Raw genomic sequence first — 15,700 nt, forward strand, 5'->3', positions numbered from 1 at the left:
GGGTTTTTTTTTGTTTTGTTTGGTTTGGTTTTTTGTTTTCTTTTCTTTTCTTTTCTTTTCTTTTCTTTTCTTTTCTTTTCTTTTCTTTTCTTTTCTTTTCTTTTCTTTTCTTTTCTTTTCTTTTCTTTTCTTTTCTTTTCTTTTCTTTTCTTTTCTTTTCTCTTTTCTTTTCTTTTCTTTTCTTTTCTTTTCTTTTCTTTTCTTTTCTTTTCTTTTCTTTTCTTTTCTTTTCTTTTCTTTTCTTTTCTTTTCTTTTCTTTTCTTTTCTTTTCTTTTCTTTTCTTTTCTTTTCTTTTCTTTTCTTTTCTTTTCTTTTCTTTTCTTTTCTTTTCTTTTCTTTTCTTTTCTTTTCTTTTCTTTTCTTTTCTTTTCTTTTCTTTTCTTTTCTTTTCTTTTCTTTTCTTTTCTTTTCTTTTCTTTTCTTTTCTTTTCTTTTCTTTTCTTTTCTTTTCTTTTCTTTTCTTTTCTTTTCTTTTCTTTTCTTTTCTTTTCTTTTCTTTTCTTTTCTTTTCTTTTCTTTTCTTTTCTTTTCTTTTCTTTTCTTTTCTTTTCTTTTCTTTTCTTTTCTTTTCTTTTCTTTTCTTTTCTTTTCTTTTCTTTTCTTTTCTTTTCTTTTCTTTTCTTTTCTTTTCTTTTCTTTTCTTTTCTTTTCTTTTCTTTTCTTTTCTTTTCTTTTCTTTTCTTTTCTTTTCTTTTCTTTTCTTTTCTTTTCTTTTCTTTTCTTTTCTTTTCTTTTCTTTTCTTTTCTTTTCTTTTCTTTTCTTTTCTTTTCTTTTCTTTTCTTTTCTTTTCTTTTCTTTTCTTTTCTTTTCTTTTCTTTTCTTTTCTTTTCTTTTCTTTTCTTTTCTTTTCTTTTCTTTTCTTTTCTTTTCTTTTCTTTTCTTTTCTTTTCTTTTCTTTTCTTTTCTTTTCTTTTCTTTTCTTTTCTTTTCTTTTCTTTTCTTTTCTTTTCTTTTCTTTTCTTTTCTTTTCTTTTCTTTTCTTTTCTTTTCTTTTCTTTTCTTTTCTTTTCTTTTCTTTTCTTTTCTTTTCTTTTCTTTTCTTTTCTTTTCTTTTCTTTTCTTTTCTTTTCTTTTCTTTTCTTTTCTTTTCTTGCCTAAAATTGTCGGTTTCCACATCCTTCAGTCACCTGTATCAAACAGCGGGTTTCACAGCCCCCTGGACTCAGCCAATAGTGACTGACCTAGTCTTGTCTTCACTCCAGGGCACAGCACTCGGCTCTCACAGCCTTTCTAAAGGTGCAGGGTGCAAATACATGCAGTGAGCTCCCTTGCTAGGGCTATCCCTTCTCCTGAATTCACTGTTTTATCACTGTGGCAGGCTTCACAGAGTTCTTCCAACCAGGTCCTTTGTACTAGGATTGAAAGTCCTGCTGATCACCCTGCACAGAACAGAGCAAAGAGCATGAGGACATGGCACTGAGCAGGAATTCCTGATCTGTCTGTCATGCTTGCCTTACCATCCATTGCATGGTCCTACATAGAGAGATGGGTCTCTCATAGAGATGTGCCTGTATATGAACATCAGAGAAAGGAAAAGATGAAGGAAAGGATTACAGACTTCATGGCTAGCACAGCTGATCCTTCTCAGAGGTGTCAGGCACATTTTGCAGGTGGGATGTACAACATGATCAAAAGCTGTAATATGGGCAAGTGCAGTGCTCCAGCATGAGCACAAACTTCACAGGCAGGTGAAAGCCTATCCCATTCCATTATACCTGCGGTCTGAAACATGATCAAGCATTCAGAGGAACTCCAGACTCTTCTTCTGTGCCAGAAATGTCAGTGTGTCTGAAAGTGGCTTAATTTCATTATTCTTGGTGTTTTGGATCAGGAGGTATTTATGATGCCATGAGCAGGTGGTGCAGTATTGAGGTCAGAATTGCATCATCCCTGCTGTGCTGCAGCCCCTTGGCAGTTCCCTTACACAACCAAGGAGTGCATCCCTGCCTTTGAAGGGGATTGAAGTGTGCAGTTTTATTAACATGAATTCAAGTGTAACTCTGTATGTGAGCATGAGAGGGAGCCACCACAACGCTGCCAAAATCACTAAACACAGTGCAGGGCTCAATTTGGTTTAGAGCCCTGTGTTTAGCAGATGGGCTCTGGCTTTCTCCTTTTGGGCATGTCTCCATACTCCTGCGGTCTCCCACTAGGGACACATGGTTGGGGTTTTTTTCCCCATACTTGGTAATGTATTTTGTATTGCATTTTTGTAGCCTCTGTCAGCATAAACAAAAATAAGAAATGCATGTTCCTGCATTCAGTTTTTAGTAACTTGGCGTATGATCTGAACTAACTCTTTGTCATTAAAAATAAGTGTTCCTTGAAAAATCACTTCCAGTGGAGAGCCCTATCTGATTTGGATGATCTGGCTACCTCATTAGCTTTACTTCAGATAGCAGGAAGTGGAGCTATTTTAATAACTGTTTGAGATCTTAAACAGACTGAAGTACTGAATGATAGGGAGGGATTTTTTTTTTTTCCTGTGGCATTATGTCTCTAGTTTTTAGAGACAGAAGAAATGTATCATAAACTGTTTTATCCTGAAGCATTTTCCCACCATTGTTGTTTATAGGGTTACAAAGTTTTTGTTCCAGATTTTTACCTTCTAATTCACTTGTATAATTTATAATAATTTTTTGTCATTTTAGATTATTTTTGCATCCTATTTTTGAAATAATTTTTCTTCATTTTACTGTCTAAATTTGTCTTCATTTCTCATTCCCTTAAGTTCCTTTACTTCTAAACAACAAGATTTTTCATCAGCCTCTGAAGTATCATCTACAAAATATTTATAGAGATGCTTGAGTTGCTCTTAGTTAACATTGTTGCTAAAACCAGGTGGCGTGGCAGAGACTCATACTTCTTTGTGACTGAGTGATACATCAATATGTGCCAGTACTTGCACAATATTTATAAGTATACAAAATATGCAAGGAAGGAAGCTCATGTTCAAACTTGAGCATGTTGAAGATAAAATATGAAGCCTGTCACTTTCTCTCCCAGTTTATAGTTTTGTTTTCAAATATCTTCTTACTTCAGAGCGATGAAAAGTGTTTAAGGACTAGTACTTGGAATATACCTGCTTTAATATGATAGAAACATGCCTAATTGTTCTGTAATTTAATAATACTTTAATTTTTTTATTAAATTACTTCATTTTGAATTGTGAGATAAATTGTCATGAAATTTATATATCTTAGTAATTTAAAATACTATATTAACTCCTTAACAGTGAATCATGTTTTTGATTATGATAATGCGTCCTTTTTAAGTAAGTTGTTTTGTACATATTTGAGGTTTCATTAGGTAAAAAGTGTAGAAAACTCAGATTGTTTAATGTTGCACACACATGTCAGCATTAGGAGGTGCAAGTCAGTATTAACCAGTGCTGATGATCATGTCCTCCTAAATGGTGGTCACTGATGTCCTTGTGTTGGAGGGTCCCATGAGAAGGCTTCCAGCCTGTATGTGCTTTCTGGGACTGGCTCCATACCTCCTTCCCTGGCCCCTCATGTTCTTAAAGCTGTGTTAGAACTGCCTTACTTTCCTGTTCTACTGAGTGGGAACCAAGAGCTTTAGAGTTTAATTTAGTTGCTTTTTTTTTTCAGTGAAAACAGTGACAGAACTGTGACTGAATGCATTAGAAATGCAAGATCATTTAAGGAGGGGCCACAATAGTGTGTCAACCAGAGCAGTGTTTACTTAGAGTTTATTTCTTGCTGAGTGCACTACTGCCTTTCAGGGCTCTTTTTAGCCCTGTTTTATATTCACTTTGTGAGAGTTTACTGTCCCTGAGGTAAATTTTGGTAGAAAAGTAAGGTGCTCAAAAATTGATGCACTTAGATATGAACTTTTCAGTATTGCCCTTTTTCTAGTGCACTTTTTCATACAGCCAGTCTTTCCTGGCTAGTTCTACAAAGGGCCAAGGCATGTGGGTGCTTATGTTAAGAAACTGTCTTATCTGTTTATGGAAAGAAATGTGCAACAGCATTTTGATTTGTTCAAAATCCTGTGCTCCTCAGAGAGAAGCTAGAACTAAATATTTGTAAGACAACAAGGCCAGGTACTTGAATGCTTTCATGCAAGAGATTTAGCTTGAAGTTAGAGAAATTATACTGTTGTACAAGAAGCTTCTGTGTGTTATCCATATGCTAATTTGAAAAGTGATGTTAGAATAACTTAGTACTAAATTAGGGTACAAGAATGTGAGCAGAATCCAAATAAATACTTAGAATTGCCAACCACCATTAATCAATGCACAAAGTACTCTTTCTAAGGTGACAACTATTTCTGTATAGTCAACTTGAAATACTTGTTTCATTAAAAAATTTTGCCTGATTGGCTCAACACCTGAGGCTTTTCATAAAGTATGTTTTTGACAGCTCTTTTCAACAAAGAAATTTCTTTTTCCTTCCATCCTTAGGGAACCTTTCCATAAGCTCTTGGTTCAAGGTCTTATCAAGAATCAGACATTCAGATTAACAACAACAGGCCAGTGTTTGAAGAGAGAGGAGGTTGATCTCACCGGTAAGAGAAACTGCATGGGAAAACCAGCATAGGTGCCAGGAACTGCTTCAGTGCTGGGAAAATTTGGAAGAGAAAATGAATCTAATATTTAAACTGGAGAGCAACTTCTGTGAGTTTTGGATTTACACATACTGCTGAGTACACAGATATCCTACTAATACAGCAACTTATAATTGCATCCAAACATAGAAACAGTGCTGTGGTATTATTTTGGCTCCAGTGTAGTCCAAAAGATCAAAAGTCAGTTTTGTTAAGACAGTGCTCAGCAGCCTGCTGAATGGAGCCAGTTAGTCCAGCAAACAGACAACCTACAAAAACATTTCAGCAAAACTAACACAGGTGCAGGTGTATTCAGTAGATATTAGGAATGTAAACCTTTAAGGCAACAGTGCTCATTCTCAAGTTCTTTGCAGAGCCTTCAGTACATAAGCTGGACCAGTCCTGGCTATGGCACCTGTAGCAACAAAAATGGTTAGGTCATATTTGCCTCACTTAAGTATTCCTCTCATACATCCTTGTTTTCACTGGATACAAACCCTGTAAGACAGTTAAAAATCAACCCACCAATCCACCCTCTTAAGTTTTGCCACTTAGCACTCTCTAGGGTAGCACTCTCTGCTACCCTATTTTCTTCTAGAAAAGATTGGGTTTTTTTAGCAAAGGGTTTTACTCAGTTGCACCTTTTTCAGTGTAAATGCCCCACTCTGTCTCTAAATTCATTCAAGAGAAAACACACTCTTTTCAGGATAACTTACTGCAGCTGGAACCTATAACTGGTATTTGCAAAAGCTAAGTGCAGGTCAGAATTGTATCAAATCAGTAAACCTACCTAAGAAGTTTTAAATGTCATGGTTATAAAAAGTTTAAATATCAGGAGCTGTCAAGGCAGCACTTAGGATGCATGCCAGATACAGCTTCCAAGTGGTAGGAGACTTTTTATCATCATGTGATGGAAGCTTTAGGATATTACTGGTGTTAAAAAACATTAACACAAAGAAAATTTGGGAAGGAAAAGAGTGTTTGGAATGGGCTGTATTCTTCTTTAAGCTATTTTGAAAAAAAAAAAACCAAAATGCTAGCAACTGTTGTTTCTTTCTCATGCTTAGGGAACAGAATTAATTGATGTTACAAGTGAGCAAAATATGTTTCAGTAGTTTTTGCATGTCTTAATATTTAGGAAGTGAACCAGTTCACCTAAAAACTGGTGAGAAGCTCCAAGTTGCTTGGGAAAAAATGAGCAAATCTAAGTACAATGGAATAGACCCTGAGGAAATAGTGAAAGAGTATGGCATCGACACCCTGCGCCTTTACATTCTGTTTGCTGCTCCTCCAGAACAAGACATTTTGTGGGATGCTAAAAGTAAGTCAGATTATTTCTGTAGTTTGTTTTCTTGTGGATTTGTTTCTTTTTTCTCAAGTGGTATATTTTAAACACAAAATTAATGCAGTTCTTGATGCTCAAGTTTTGGAAAAAATGAATCAAAAAAGTATCTTAAACAGGTTTATTGTTTGTTTCTTTTAAAGGAGAGAGGGTCACAAAGCTGTCACTAAGAGGCAAATTTACAAGATTATTACAAACAGCTTACCTCTTGTAACCTAAAAGCACATATGAAAACTACTTCTTAAGTTGTATTATCTTCTGAAAACTTGGACCTCATTATCTTCTTTTTAATTAGCAATAATTGATTAACTGAAAATTATTTTTCTTTATAATCTGCTTTTTTCTAATCATATCAGATCAGAAATGCAACTTTACAATATTTTGCTATTTCTGTTTATTAACACACATGTAATGACTTTTGTAAGCTAAACTATGAAATAGTTCTCAGAAAGAATCTCATTAGAAGATAATCAGAGTTCCTAGTAATTAATATTTCTAGATATGACATTTTTATGAGCTTACTTCTTGAATAAGTTAAGAATTACTCTCTTGTGCACTTATTTATTCCTGTCATGCAATTCCTTATTCTGACAGGTCTTAATTTCTTTTATCCACTGTGGTTCATACATTTTAATGTAGTATTAAATTTGTTTACATTTCAGCTTCCTGTTGCATAAGGCTTTAATAAAACACTCCATTCCTGGTTTCAAAAAGTGTAGTTCTTCATTCTTTCACATGTTAAGTTCTTGCCTCTTAGTTCAGCCTGCACTAAACTTTATTTCAGTTGTGTCTGTCATGCTTTATATTCATTTGTGTTCCTTTATATATTATTGCACTATTTTATACTGGAGGAGTCGGCTTTATGAGTTCTCAGCTGGCTTCCTGTCACCACCTAATCACAACAGTAGAGGCATTTGAAAAGGTCTCTTAAAAAAATTATTCACTTAGATTTGGGCCTTAACAGCTTCATCCCAAACACTACACAGGTACACAATTCCCTCTGAGACAGCTGATTTGGTGATGCACAATCTCTTTGCTGTATTTTCTGATCTTGAAAATAGAATAATTGAATTACTGTGAGGATAGAGTATACCAAATCTTGGTTGCAAGTATATGAGAGCCTGCTGATTAAACATTTTTGTAAGAAAGCTATAAAAGTTATATATAGTTAATATATCATTATAATGCTAGCAAAAATGTATTTAGCCATTCAAGCCAACCTGCTTTGTACTTGAGATGTACAAAGGAAGATTTTGGCATCATCTCATGTTACAAGTATTGGGAAATGTGAGCAAAAGGAGATTTTAGCTGCCTAAAGGTATTTGCAGGGGAGAATAGAAAGTTAGGTGAAAAGCGTCTCTTAAATATCTTTACGCTTTGTTCTGAATTTATTATGATAACAACATTATGATTGTTTAAATTAAATAAATTAAGCAGGTTGTGTTGGATTTGACCTTGGGCTGGATGTCAGGTGCCCACCAAGCTGCTCTGTCACTCTTTGCTTTTCAGTTGGATAGGGGGAGAAAAGTACAACAGAAGTCTCGTGGGTTGAGGTAAAGGCAAGGAGATCACTCGGCATTTGCCATCATGGACAAAACAGACTCGACTGAGAAATTAATTTAATGTAATACCAATTAAAATTAGAGTAATGAGAAGTAAAACCAAATTTACACCTTCCCTTCATCCCTCCCTTTTTCCTGGGCTCAACTGGCTCTGTCAGACATGGAGGAAGTTCCTAGAAGCTTCCCAGAGATGTCATCCTTGTTGCCCCTCCCTACCAAAACTTTGCCATGCAAAGCCATCACAGGAAATTTTTTCATTCAGAGAGTGTTAAATAGTGGTTCTCAATTGTCATGATCCTTCTCTCCTCTGGATGGGATAGCCTTTGGATGATTGGCACTCAGAGTAGACTCCTTGTCCTCTCAGTGGCGAACATTAAGGCAGGGCTCTCATGATTCTCTTCTGTGGTGTGAGCAGCCATGGATGCTTCAGGGTCAAGGTCAACAGCTTCACAGTCTCCCCATCCCAAACTAAGCTTTGTCGAAAGAAGGTACCAAGAGTCAGAGCCTATGCTCATTAGCACAGTAGCAGCTCTGGCAACAAAAGTATACATACTTGCTAAAATCAAATTTGAAAGAAAGAAAGAAACTTCTCAATTTGAATATATGTGTGTATGCGTACTTGTGTATATGTTTGTATTCTGCCAGGAGTTCAAAAAAATGAGAGTACGTACAACTCCTTTGTGGAGTCATTAAAACAGATGAGCATTCTAGCATTGACATAATATTGGGTTATTTTACAGATTTTAGTAAATATTCTATGCTGTAATCTTGCCATATATATCTGTTTCAAAGTCATTGCAGAAAAATACTTAGTGGGGTTTTTTTCCATTAAAGCAACTCAGCATTATTTGTAAAGACATTTTTAGTTGCATTGATGTCTTTCATTTAAAATAGAGAGGTTTTTTTTAAAATGTTTATCTCCAGTGTTCTGTTCCTATTTTTCTATAAAGTTTTGAATTCTTTACTTGTAACTGACATTTGTTTCTGAAATCTTTCATTAATCTCAGCTGATGCCATGCCCGGCGTTCAGAGATGGCAGGTGCGCCTCTGGGCACTTGTGACCAAACTTATTGAAGCAAGAACTTCAGGAACCATGCCAAATCCTGAGCTTCTGAATAAGAAAGAGAAGGCTGAAGCCAGAAGGATCTGGGAGCAGAAGAATCTGGTGATTTCTGAGGTTAAAATAAACACTTACATAGTTTCTAAATTACTAAATAAGTGGCTTCTTATGCTAAACTCATATGTTTGACTTACAGAGGCAAAAGCTTTTACCCCAGATGAGTAGCTAATTTTTTTAAGTGAATTATTTTCTATGTAAATAATTTTGTCTACCTACAAATTTTGTGGGGCAGAATTTACCTAAAGGATGTATGCCTCATTTAAGGAATGAAATGTTATGACATTAAAGTTCTATCAATCTGGGATTCAAGTAACTCCATTTCAAGTAACAAAACCATAGGTGAGTTCTGTAGGTTACCCTAACAAAAGCTTTGGTCTGCTTGCTTCATATCTCATTATCATGCCTGCTGTTTCATATAGAATGAAAAAAGCCCCTGGTGAAAATATATTAGCATAGCCTTGAAAAAAATACTGAAGTGGTTGTTCATCTCTCGTTATGTGTTGTCTCCTGCTGTGATTGGTATCAATTCAGTTATCCAAGACTCAGAAGGAAACATAAATGCCTGCAAAATTAACTTCAAGTAATTTTCTGTGGATAAAAACTTTTGCCAGTTTAAACCCTGCTGTGAGGGGTATTCCAGATCATTTAACAGACTTTATAATTCTAATCTTGTAATCTATGAACAAGTTTTCACCAGTATAAATGGATTTACAAGAGAGAAGGCCTCTTGACGGGGCAAAGGGAAGATATTTTATTAAAGGAAATAAAGGATGACTAATGCACATTTTTCATTGATTGAAACATTTTAAATCCTGAAACAGAAGGGAAGCTAATCAGTTGAATTTTTATATGATTGTTATTTTCCCCTCCACACCTGTGATTGCACATTCGATGTCTTTGCATACCAAAGTGATTTTCATATAAGAGGTAAGATGCACATATTTCACAAATTGAAATTGATTACCAGTAATTGTTTTCCATTTAAAAACCCAGTTTTCTGAGTTTGAGAATTTTAAATAATTAATGACAGATTTTTTCTTCTAATACAAGGTAACCGAGTACTTCACAAAGGATCATTTGTTCAATGCAGCTATTTCCCGATTGATGAGCCTCACAAATGTACTCCATGTAAGTATGTGATATTAATGAAGGTATTTTTCTCTCAGACACTGCTCTTGTCAGTCTTTCTACCAAGCAGGAGCTGCTTGAACGATAGGTCCAGCTTTCTGTAAGTCATTAACTTCATAAAGAGTATTACTAAGTCAAGAGCCTTGTTGAGTTACGCTCAGTTCAAAAGCACGTTCTGGTACCACTGTAACCCTGAAATATAAACAGTTTTGCAGTAGGAGCTTGATGGTATTAGATCCACCAGATTCTGATGTTTATGTCTGCATCCTCTAATTTGAAGAGGATACATTTTGTTTAGTTCTGTTCTTTGTTCTCTTGATTTTAGCCAAGTTGCATAGGTAGCTAGGTATAGTAGTACATTATAGAATTACCAGACATTCTGATTTTAAAAGGGTTGTTCTTTGCAAGGAAAATCACACATAGTCAGTCCTCAAAGACAGCTTACCCTGCTGAACTTAAGTTTTAAGATTTTTAATTTAGATTATGTTGTTTATCAGCCAGCGGTGATAGATGAAATATAATAAACGATTATCATTATTTTCATTACTACTCTTAGATCTGGTTGAGCAATCCTTCAGGCATATAATGGTAACCTGATAAAGACCAATTAAATATAGTTTTGAAAGCTTTAGCTTCTTTATTGAAATACCATTTTATACATTATAGATTCCAAGGTGCTTATTAGCAAAATCAAGGAGCTTAACAAAAAGTTAAGTACACTGTGCACAGGTGCTGAACTGAGACAACTCAAGTCTGGCATCCTGTATGGTGTTGGGAAGGTAACACACAGGTCTTTATCTCCAACTCAATGACTTGTAGGCATTTGGGTCTAATGGATGGTGAAATGAATGTTAAAAGAATAAAATTCAGGGTCCTACAGACAGCAGATACTTGAACATTGATGTATTTCTTGAGCAAAGAAGACAATACAGTATCTTCAAAGAATAAATTTCCACAAAACATGCTGACACTTCCTCTTTTGCTCCCAGTTAAAAGGAGGAAGTGGAGAGAGGTGGACAAGGATTAAACATTGAAAGTGGGTAGTAGTTGCTAAAACTTACTCAAATACAGTTTGCACCATAAGTGATAAGATGCCCTCTGACAACAATTGCAGTCAAGCAAATCACTGGTTTTGGAAAATTTTCTAGTTGATGAGAATGAGTTTTCATCACATCAAATAATTCTTGTAAGTTGACATGTATTGACATTTTTTGTGCTGTTTCATTAGAGAGATAGATTACAAAATAAATGCATCAGCCAAATTTGCCATGGGGTGTAATCTCTTAGGCAAAGAAAAAGTTCATCTGATTACTTTTAGTGCTTTACCTTTTCTTTTAAGTTTTCTGTCAGTTAAGTTGAATGGGGAAATAAAGTTCAAATTTTGTCAGTCAAGTTACCTTTTGCCAGAAATTTCTAGATGTTGTAGCATAGAATTGTTCTGTAGAACATTTTCTATACTAAAGAAGGCATTATTTTACTAAAATAATGAGAACATAAAACTGTAAAAGACTTCACTGTGCCTTTCATTCCCAAAGCTTCCTTCAGCTCTAAAACCTCACTTTGTCACCAAATTCAGCTTTACTGAAGCCACTCTATGATCCTGTAGAATGGAACCTTGTCCCGACAAAATCTCTGTTGCATTCAGCACAGTTTGACTGTCATATACAAGTGGTTCACCTCTTCTCAGATAGCTCTGGTTTTGCCTAAGATTGCACTTCTAGAAAAGGCAGCACTAAAAATGGTTTTGTGGGCCACTCTTGTCCACATGAGTGTGTGTTCAGAGTTCTATGCTAGAGCAGATCCCCAAGGGTCTTCACCAGCCATTTCAGGATTAGCTTCTAAGTGTTAGAGAGCACTCTATGACCAAGAATTGTGATTTTAATTCTCCATTTTCATAAGTTTCCAATTTATTGTGAAATTGCACTCTCCTTAGCATAGACATTGATTTTAGGTTTTATTGCTGCATTTTCTCCTTAATTAAACTGCTTTCCTCCCCACCTCAGAATGTAATAGTTTGTTTCTTTTTCCCTGCTTTTTTCACTCAGCAAGCTCCTCGGCCTCTTGTCCTCCACAGCGCAGAATTTGAAGATGCTTTGGCTTCACTCTGCATTATGGTTGCACCTATGGCTCCCCACATTGCATCAGAGATGTGGAAAGGTATTTATTAAGTTCAGAGAAGTGTTCTAGGAAAAAGGACAAGGAATTTGCAAAAATGTCTGTAACTCAGCACGTGTCACCTCTGAATTGTTTATCCAGCTTGTCACCTTCTGTCGTAATTGTTAAACAAACTTGAACTTTGTGTCATTCCCACATCTCTCCTTTCTGCCTTTGGTTTCTTTTTCCTTCCATACAGAGGTGGATTTCTTGAAACTAGGTGGAGAAAGGGAGCTAGAAGAACAATTCAAGACAGGACTTGCCTGAGGAATTCATATGTCAGCTGCTGACTGCTCCTGAATATGGATGGCATTATTAAGAGCTGAACACCAGGGCAAAAACAGCTATTTTTTAAATAACTTTGTCAGAGCCTTTGGACTACAAATATTTTCTTTCAGAAATTCAGGCAAAGCAAACCATATCAGAGGGCTGGATACTAAAAAGACTAAAGGAATGTTCAATAAAAATCCTGCCCTTTTAGGATGCTCCAGACACTTAGGGACACTATGCTGTAAATTAACCTGGCATGGAGAATGGGAGTTGTAGACAGGGTATCTTTTCTAAGACCTGTCACAGTTGTAGAGGTCTGAATACCAAATGGGCTAAGTTGTATGGTGCTGATACAGTTAAAGCCTGTGAAATAAGGGATGTGCATGCCAGAGTTTAGCAACTGATTGTAAGGTTTATTGGGAAAAGTCCCAAGATGCATGTGGGAAGATAGGAATATATTCTGCATTGTGGCTGGCCACAAATTGCTGTGTGGTTTTGGACCTAATTTAGCTTTTGGATGCTGTTTTAATGGTTTTATTTTCAATAGTTGTCCCAAAACCCATTGTGCATTCAAGTGTTTGCAGACCAGTGCTACTAAACTGATGGTATTTCAGCGTTGGGCATGGCCTGCAATGTTAATTGCCAAGGAAAGACCTCTCTTGTTCAAAGCAGTAACAAAGAAGCAGAGCCTGTGGAAACAACAAGATATGGTAGGGAGAGGGTTGGGTTTTTTGCATGTGTTTTCATGTCAAGTAACTTAAAAATGTCTTACTAGGAGCTGAAGTCTAGAATAAAGAGTGGCAGGAGACATGATCCATCTGGTCATATACGATGATGTGCCATCTAATTAAAATAATGCTAAATAAAAGCAATTAGCATGACTGTTTTCTACAGTGGTTGAGATGGAGACAGAAGAGATTCAGGATAATTACTTATACATACAGTGCCTTCTAAACTTGGAATTCTAATACATGTTAGGAAATTCAGAATTATCAGGTATGGTTGATAAAATGACTAAGAGCACTAGGGTATCTTAATTAACAACTTGTCAAACACGAAGCTTAATCCTGTAGTGTTTTGAATGTTAGATAAGGAAGTCTTTTCTTGCTACTAAAATCACTGGAGAATGAAAATGATAAACATTTTCTGTATCTCCCTCTGATGTAAGAATCAAAAGGAAGCATATAAAAATTGGAAGTGTATTGTCCTCAGCCTCTGTCTGCATTTAAAGATAAAATTTTACTTGTGTGGTCCAAAGACATGTGCACTGTAATTCATTGCAGCAATCATAAAAAAACATTGTGTCTTGATTACTGCCTGAAAAATGTTAGTACTAAGTTTGAAAATGACAGTATCTTTTAGCATGGTAATCATTGCATTATACTGAAGTTATTGAACAATTTTATCGGGAGAATGTGTGTACGTTTAACTGCTGCATTGTGGTAAGAATACTGTATTATTTTGAAATAGCCAGCATCTATCAGTTCTGCCCTGGGATTGAGATTTCATATTAAAAATTCCCCAAGTTTTGAATTGCACTCTGGTTCCACCAAGTCCTGTTGCTGTTCTAATGTAACCAATTTCTCAAACTTTGTTGTGTATAAGCAATGATGCTTTACTATTTTAAATAATTTCAATATGAAAATTAGGGCTTCTAAATACTCTGTTTAGTTTTCTCCATGCTTTAGTTCTCCATACTCAGAGAGAATAAATCTCTCCTTTTGTACCTTGGCTTTGCATCTAAATGTCAGGATAATGCTGCTTCCTCTTTCGTAAATTGGTCAGGAAAAGGAGTTTGTATATTGTTAGTTCTATAAATTGCACCTATAGCAGTGGACCCCAGTCTTTGATGGAAGCTGCTTGAATGCTGTTCTCTAACAGCAGCTTTTCACCTTTCAGCAGCTGAACAACAGCAAGCCATGATACTTTGTGTGTGAAGTTCTTTTCCCCCCTTAGAGGATGAGCAGTTTTTGGTGTTCTGGTGTGTCAGCCTGATGGTGTTAATTGTGCAGAGAATGCACTGGTTTATCGCTCAATAACATAAAAAGCAGCCATAGCCTCTCAGTGTGGGAAGAGTTCATCCGGCTGATATCTTGGCAGTTTACGAACACTAACAGGATGAGGAAATCTGTTTCCTTCCTGAAACCTTGTATCTAAGGAATATACAGACACCATTTGAGACTTTTTTTTTTAGTTTGTGTGTAGTAGTACAGTGTTTTGCTTTTCAGACAAGGATATGAAACTGCTTGTTGTGAGTTGCTAAATTTTTATTAGAGATGGCTCATGAAAGATATGTACACCTTTGATAAACACATCTTAGGAAATACTGAAATTAAACATAATTTTTTGAATTTTTAATGGTATCATTGTCTTAGCAATATTTTAACTGTCACTACAATAGCTCTGTTGCAAGAATTTGTCTGATTTCAGCCCTTGCTCAAAAAGGCTTCTGAAAAGAATGGAGTTGAGTAAAAGCTAATTGATGTTGCAGGTTTTAATTGAAAATCTGAATGTAGAAATCCCCCTTCACAAATCCAATAAGAAACATGATTTGGAGATTAATTTTTTTTTTTCTCCAAGAGTAATATCATAAAAGGAAGGTAAAGTCTTTCAAATAGAGGAAGACAGATTGTTTTAAGAAAGTTATAAGGATTTTTGTGGAGTTTGCTGGATTGCAAGCACATCCTAGAGTCAGCTTACAGTAACCCAGGCTTTTCACATCCTAGTTCTATACTACTATACCAGTGGTATAATACAGCTTCTCTCAAAGCTGTTGCCATTTGTTTGAGATTGCAGATTGTTTCACATATGACTGATGGGCATATTCTTCCTGAGCTGCAGAAAGAAATTTTGGATATGTAACTTGCCCAAATCTGTCAAACAGGGAGATTCATTAAATAGTAAAGAGAATATCAAGAGCAAAGTAACATGGCAGCAATGCCAGAAAGAGGTTTCACAGGCAAGCAGATACTCACCCAAAATGTCTCTCCACTTGCCCTTACACACTCCTGATCTGAGCTTTTTAATTAAATTAGCAGTATTTGGGTATTCACCCTCAGAGTCATCTTGTACTTCCCCCTCTGATCTTCTTACATTTTCTGTTCAAAAATCCCTAGTCCTAAACTCTGATACTGCCATTGTTTCAGATGCTTTCATTAGTTTCCTTTTATCACCCATTAAGACTTCCATCTTCATTTCCTTCTCTGATTTAACCTCTCTAGGGCTTGTCACAAGCCAGCTCTTTCTCAATTTACTTCATAATCACCACTTTTCCTCTGGCCTGCATAATTTTAAGTCTAAGTAGCTGCACAATTACTGGAATTTTTCAGATAATTTTTTCCAGTGCTTTTTTTCTGTAAGACTAGAGTTACCTTTCTGTTCCAGCACCTTGCTGATACACGATTGCTCCCACGTCTTCCTTTTTAAATCTCTTTAAAATGAGAATCTGCTCTGCCCTGTCAAATAGCACCTTAGGGGAAGTATTATGCTTATGAAATACTCCTGTAATGTTAGTAAAACATTGCCCTGAGCTGAAAAGTTGTTAGACTGGTCC

At 35.8% G+C, this 15,700-nt stretch overlaps 1 protein-coding gene across 2 annotated transcripts in view; it reads left to right on the forward strand.

Annotated features, from left to right (window-relative positions):
* The window catches only part of LARS2 (leucyl-tRNA synthetase 2, mitochondrial), an 84,321-nt gene that overhangs the window by 60,233 nt on the left and 8,388 nt on the right, over positions 1-15,700 (forward strand). For both annotated transcript variants that reach the window (XM_059848283.1, XM_059848292.1), the window contains exons 15-19: positions 4,429-4,532; positions 5,710-5,892; positions 8,483-8,652; positions 9,646-9,723; positions 11,769-11,880. In XM_059848283.1, the coding sequence (XP_059704266.1) occupies positions 4,429-4,532; positions 5,710-5,892; positions 8,483-8,652; positions 9,646-9,723; positions 11,769-11,880 (647 nt within the window). The remainder of the gene's footprint in view (positions 1-4,428; positions 4,533-5,709; positions 5,893-8,482; positions 8,653-9,645; positions 9,724-11,768; positions 11,881-15,700) is intronic.

Source organism: Haemorhous mexicanus, chromosome 1 (genome assembly GCF_027477595.1).
Source record: "Haemorhous mexicanus isolate bHaeMex1 chromosome 1, bHaeMex1.pri, whole genome shotgun sequence".
NCBI lineage: Eukaryota > Metazoa > Chordata > Aves > Passeriformes > Fringillidae > Haemorhous > Haemorhous mexicanus.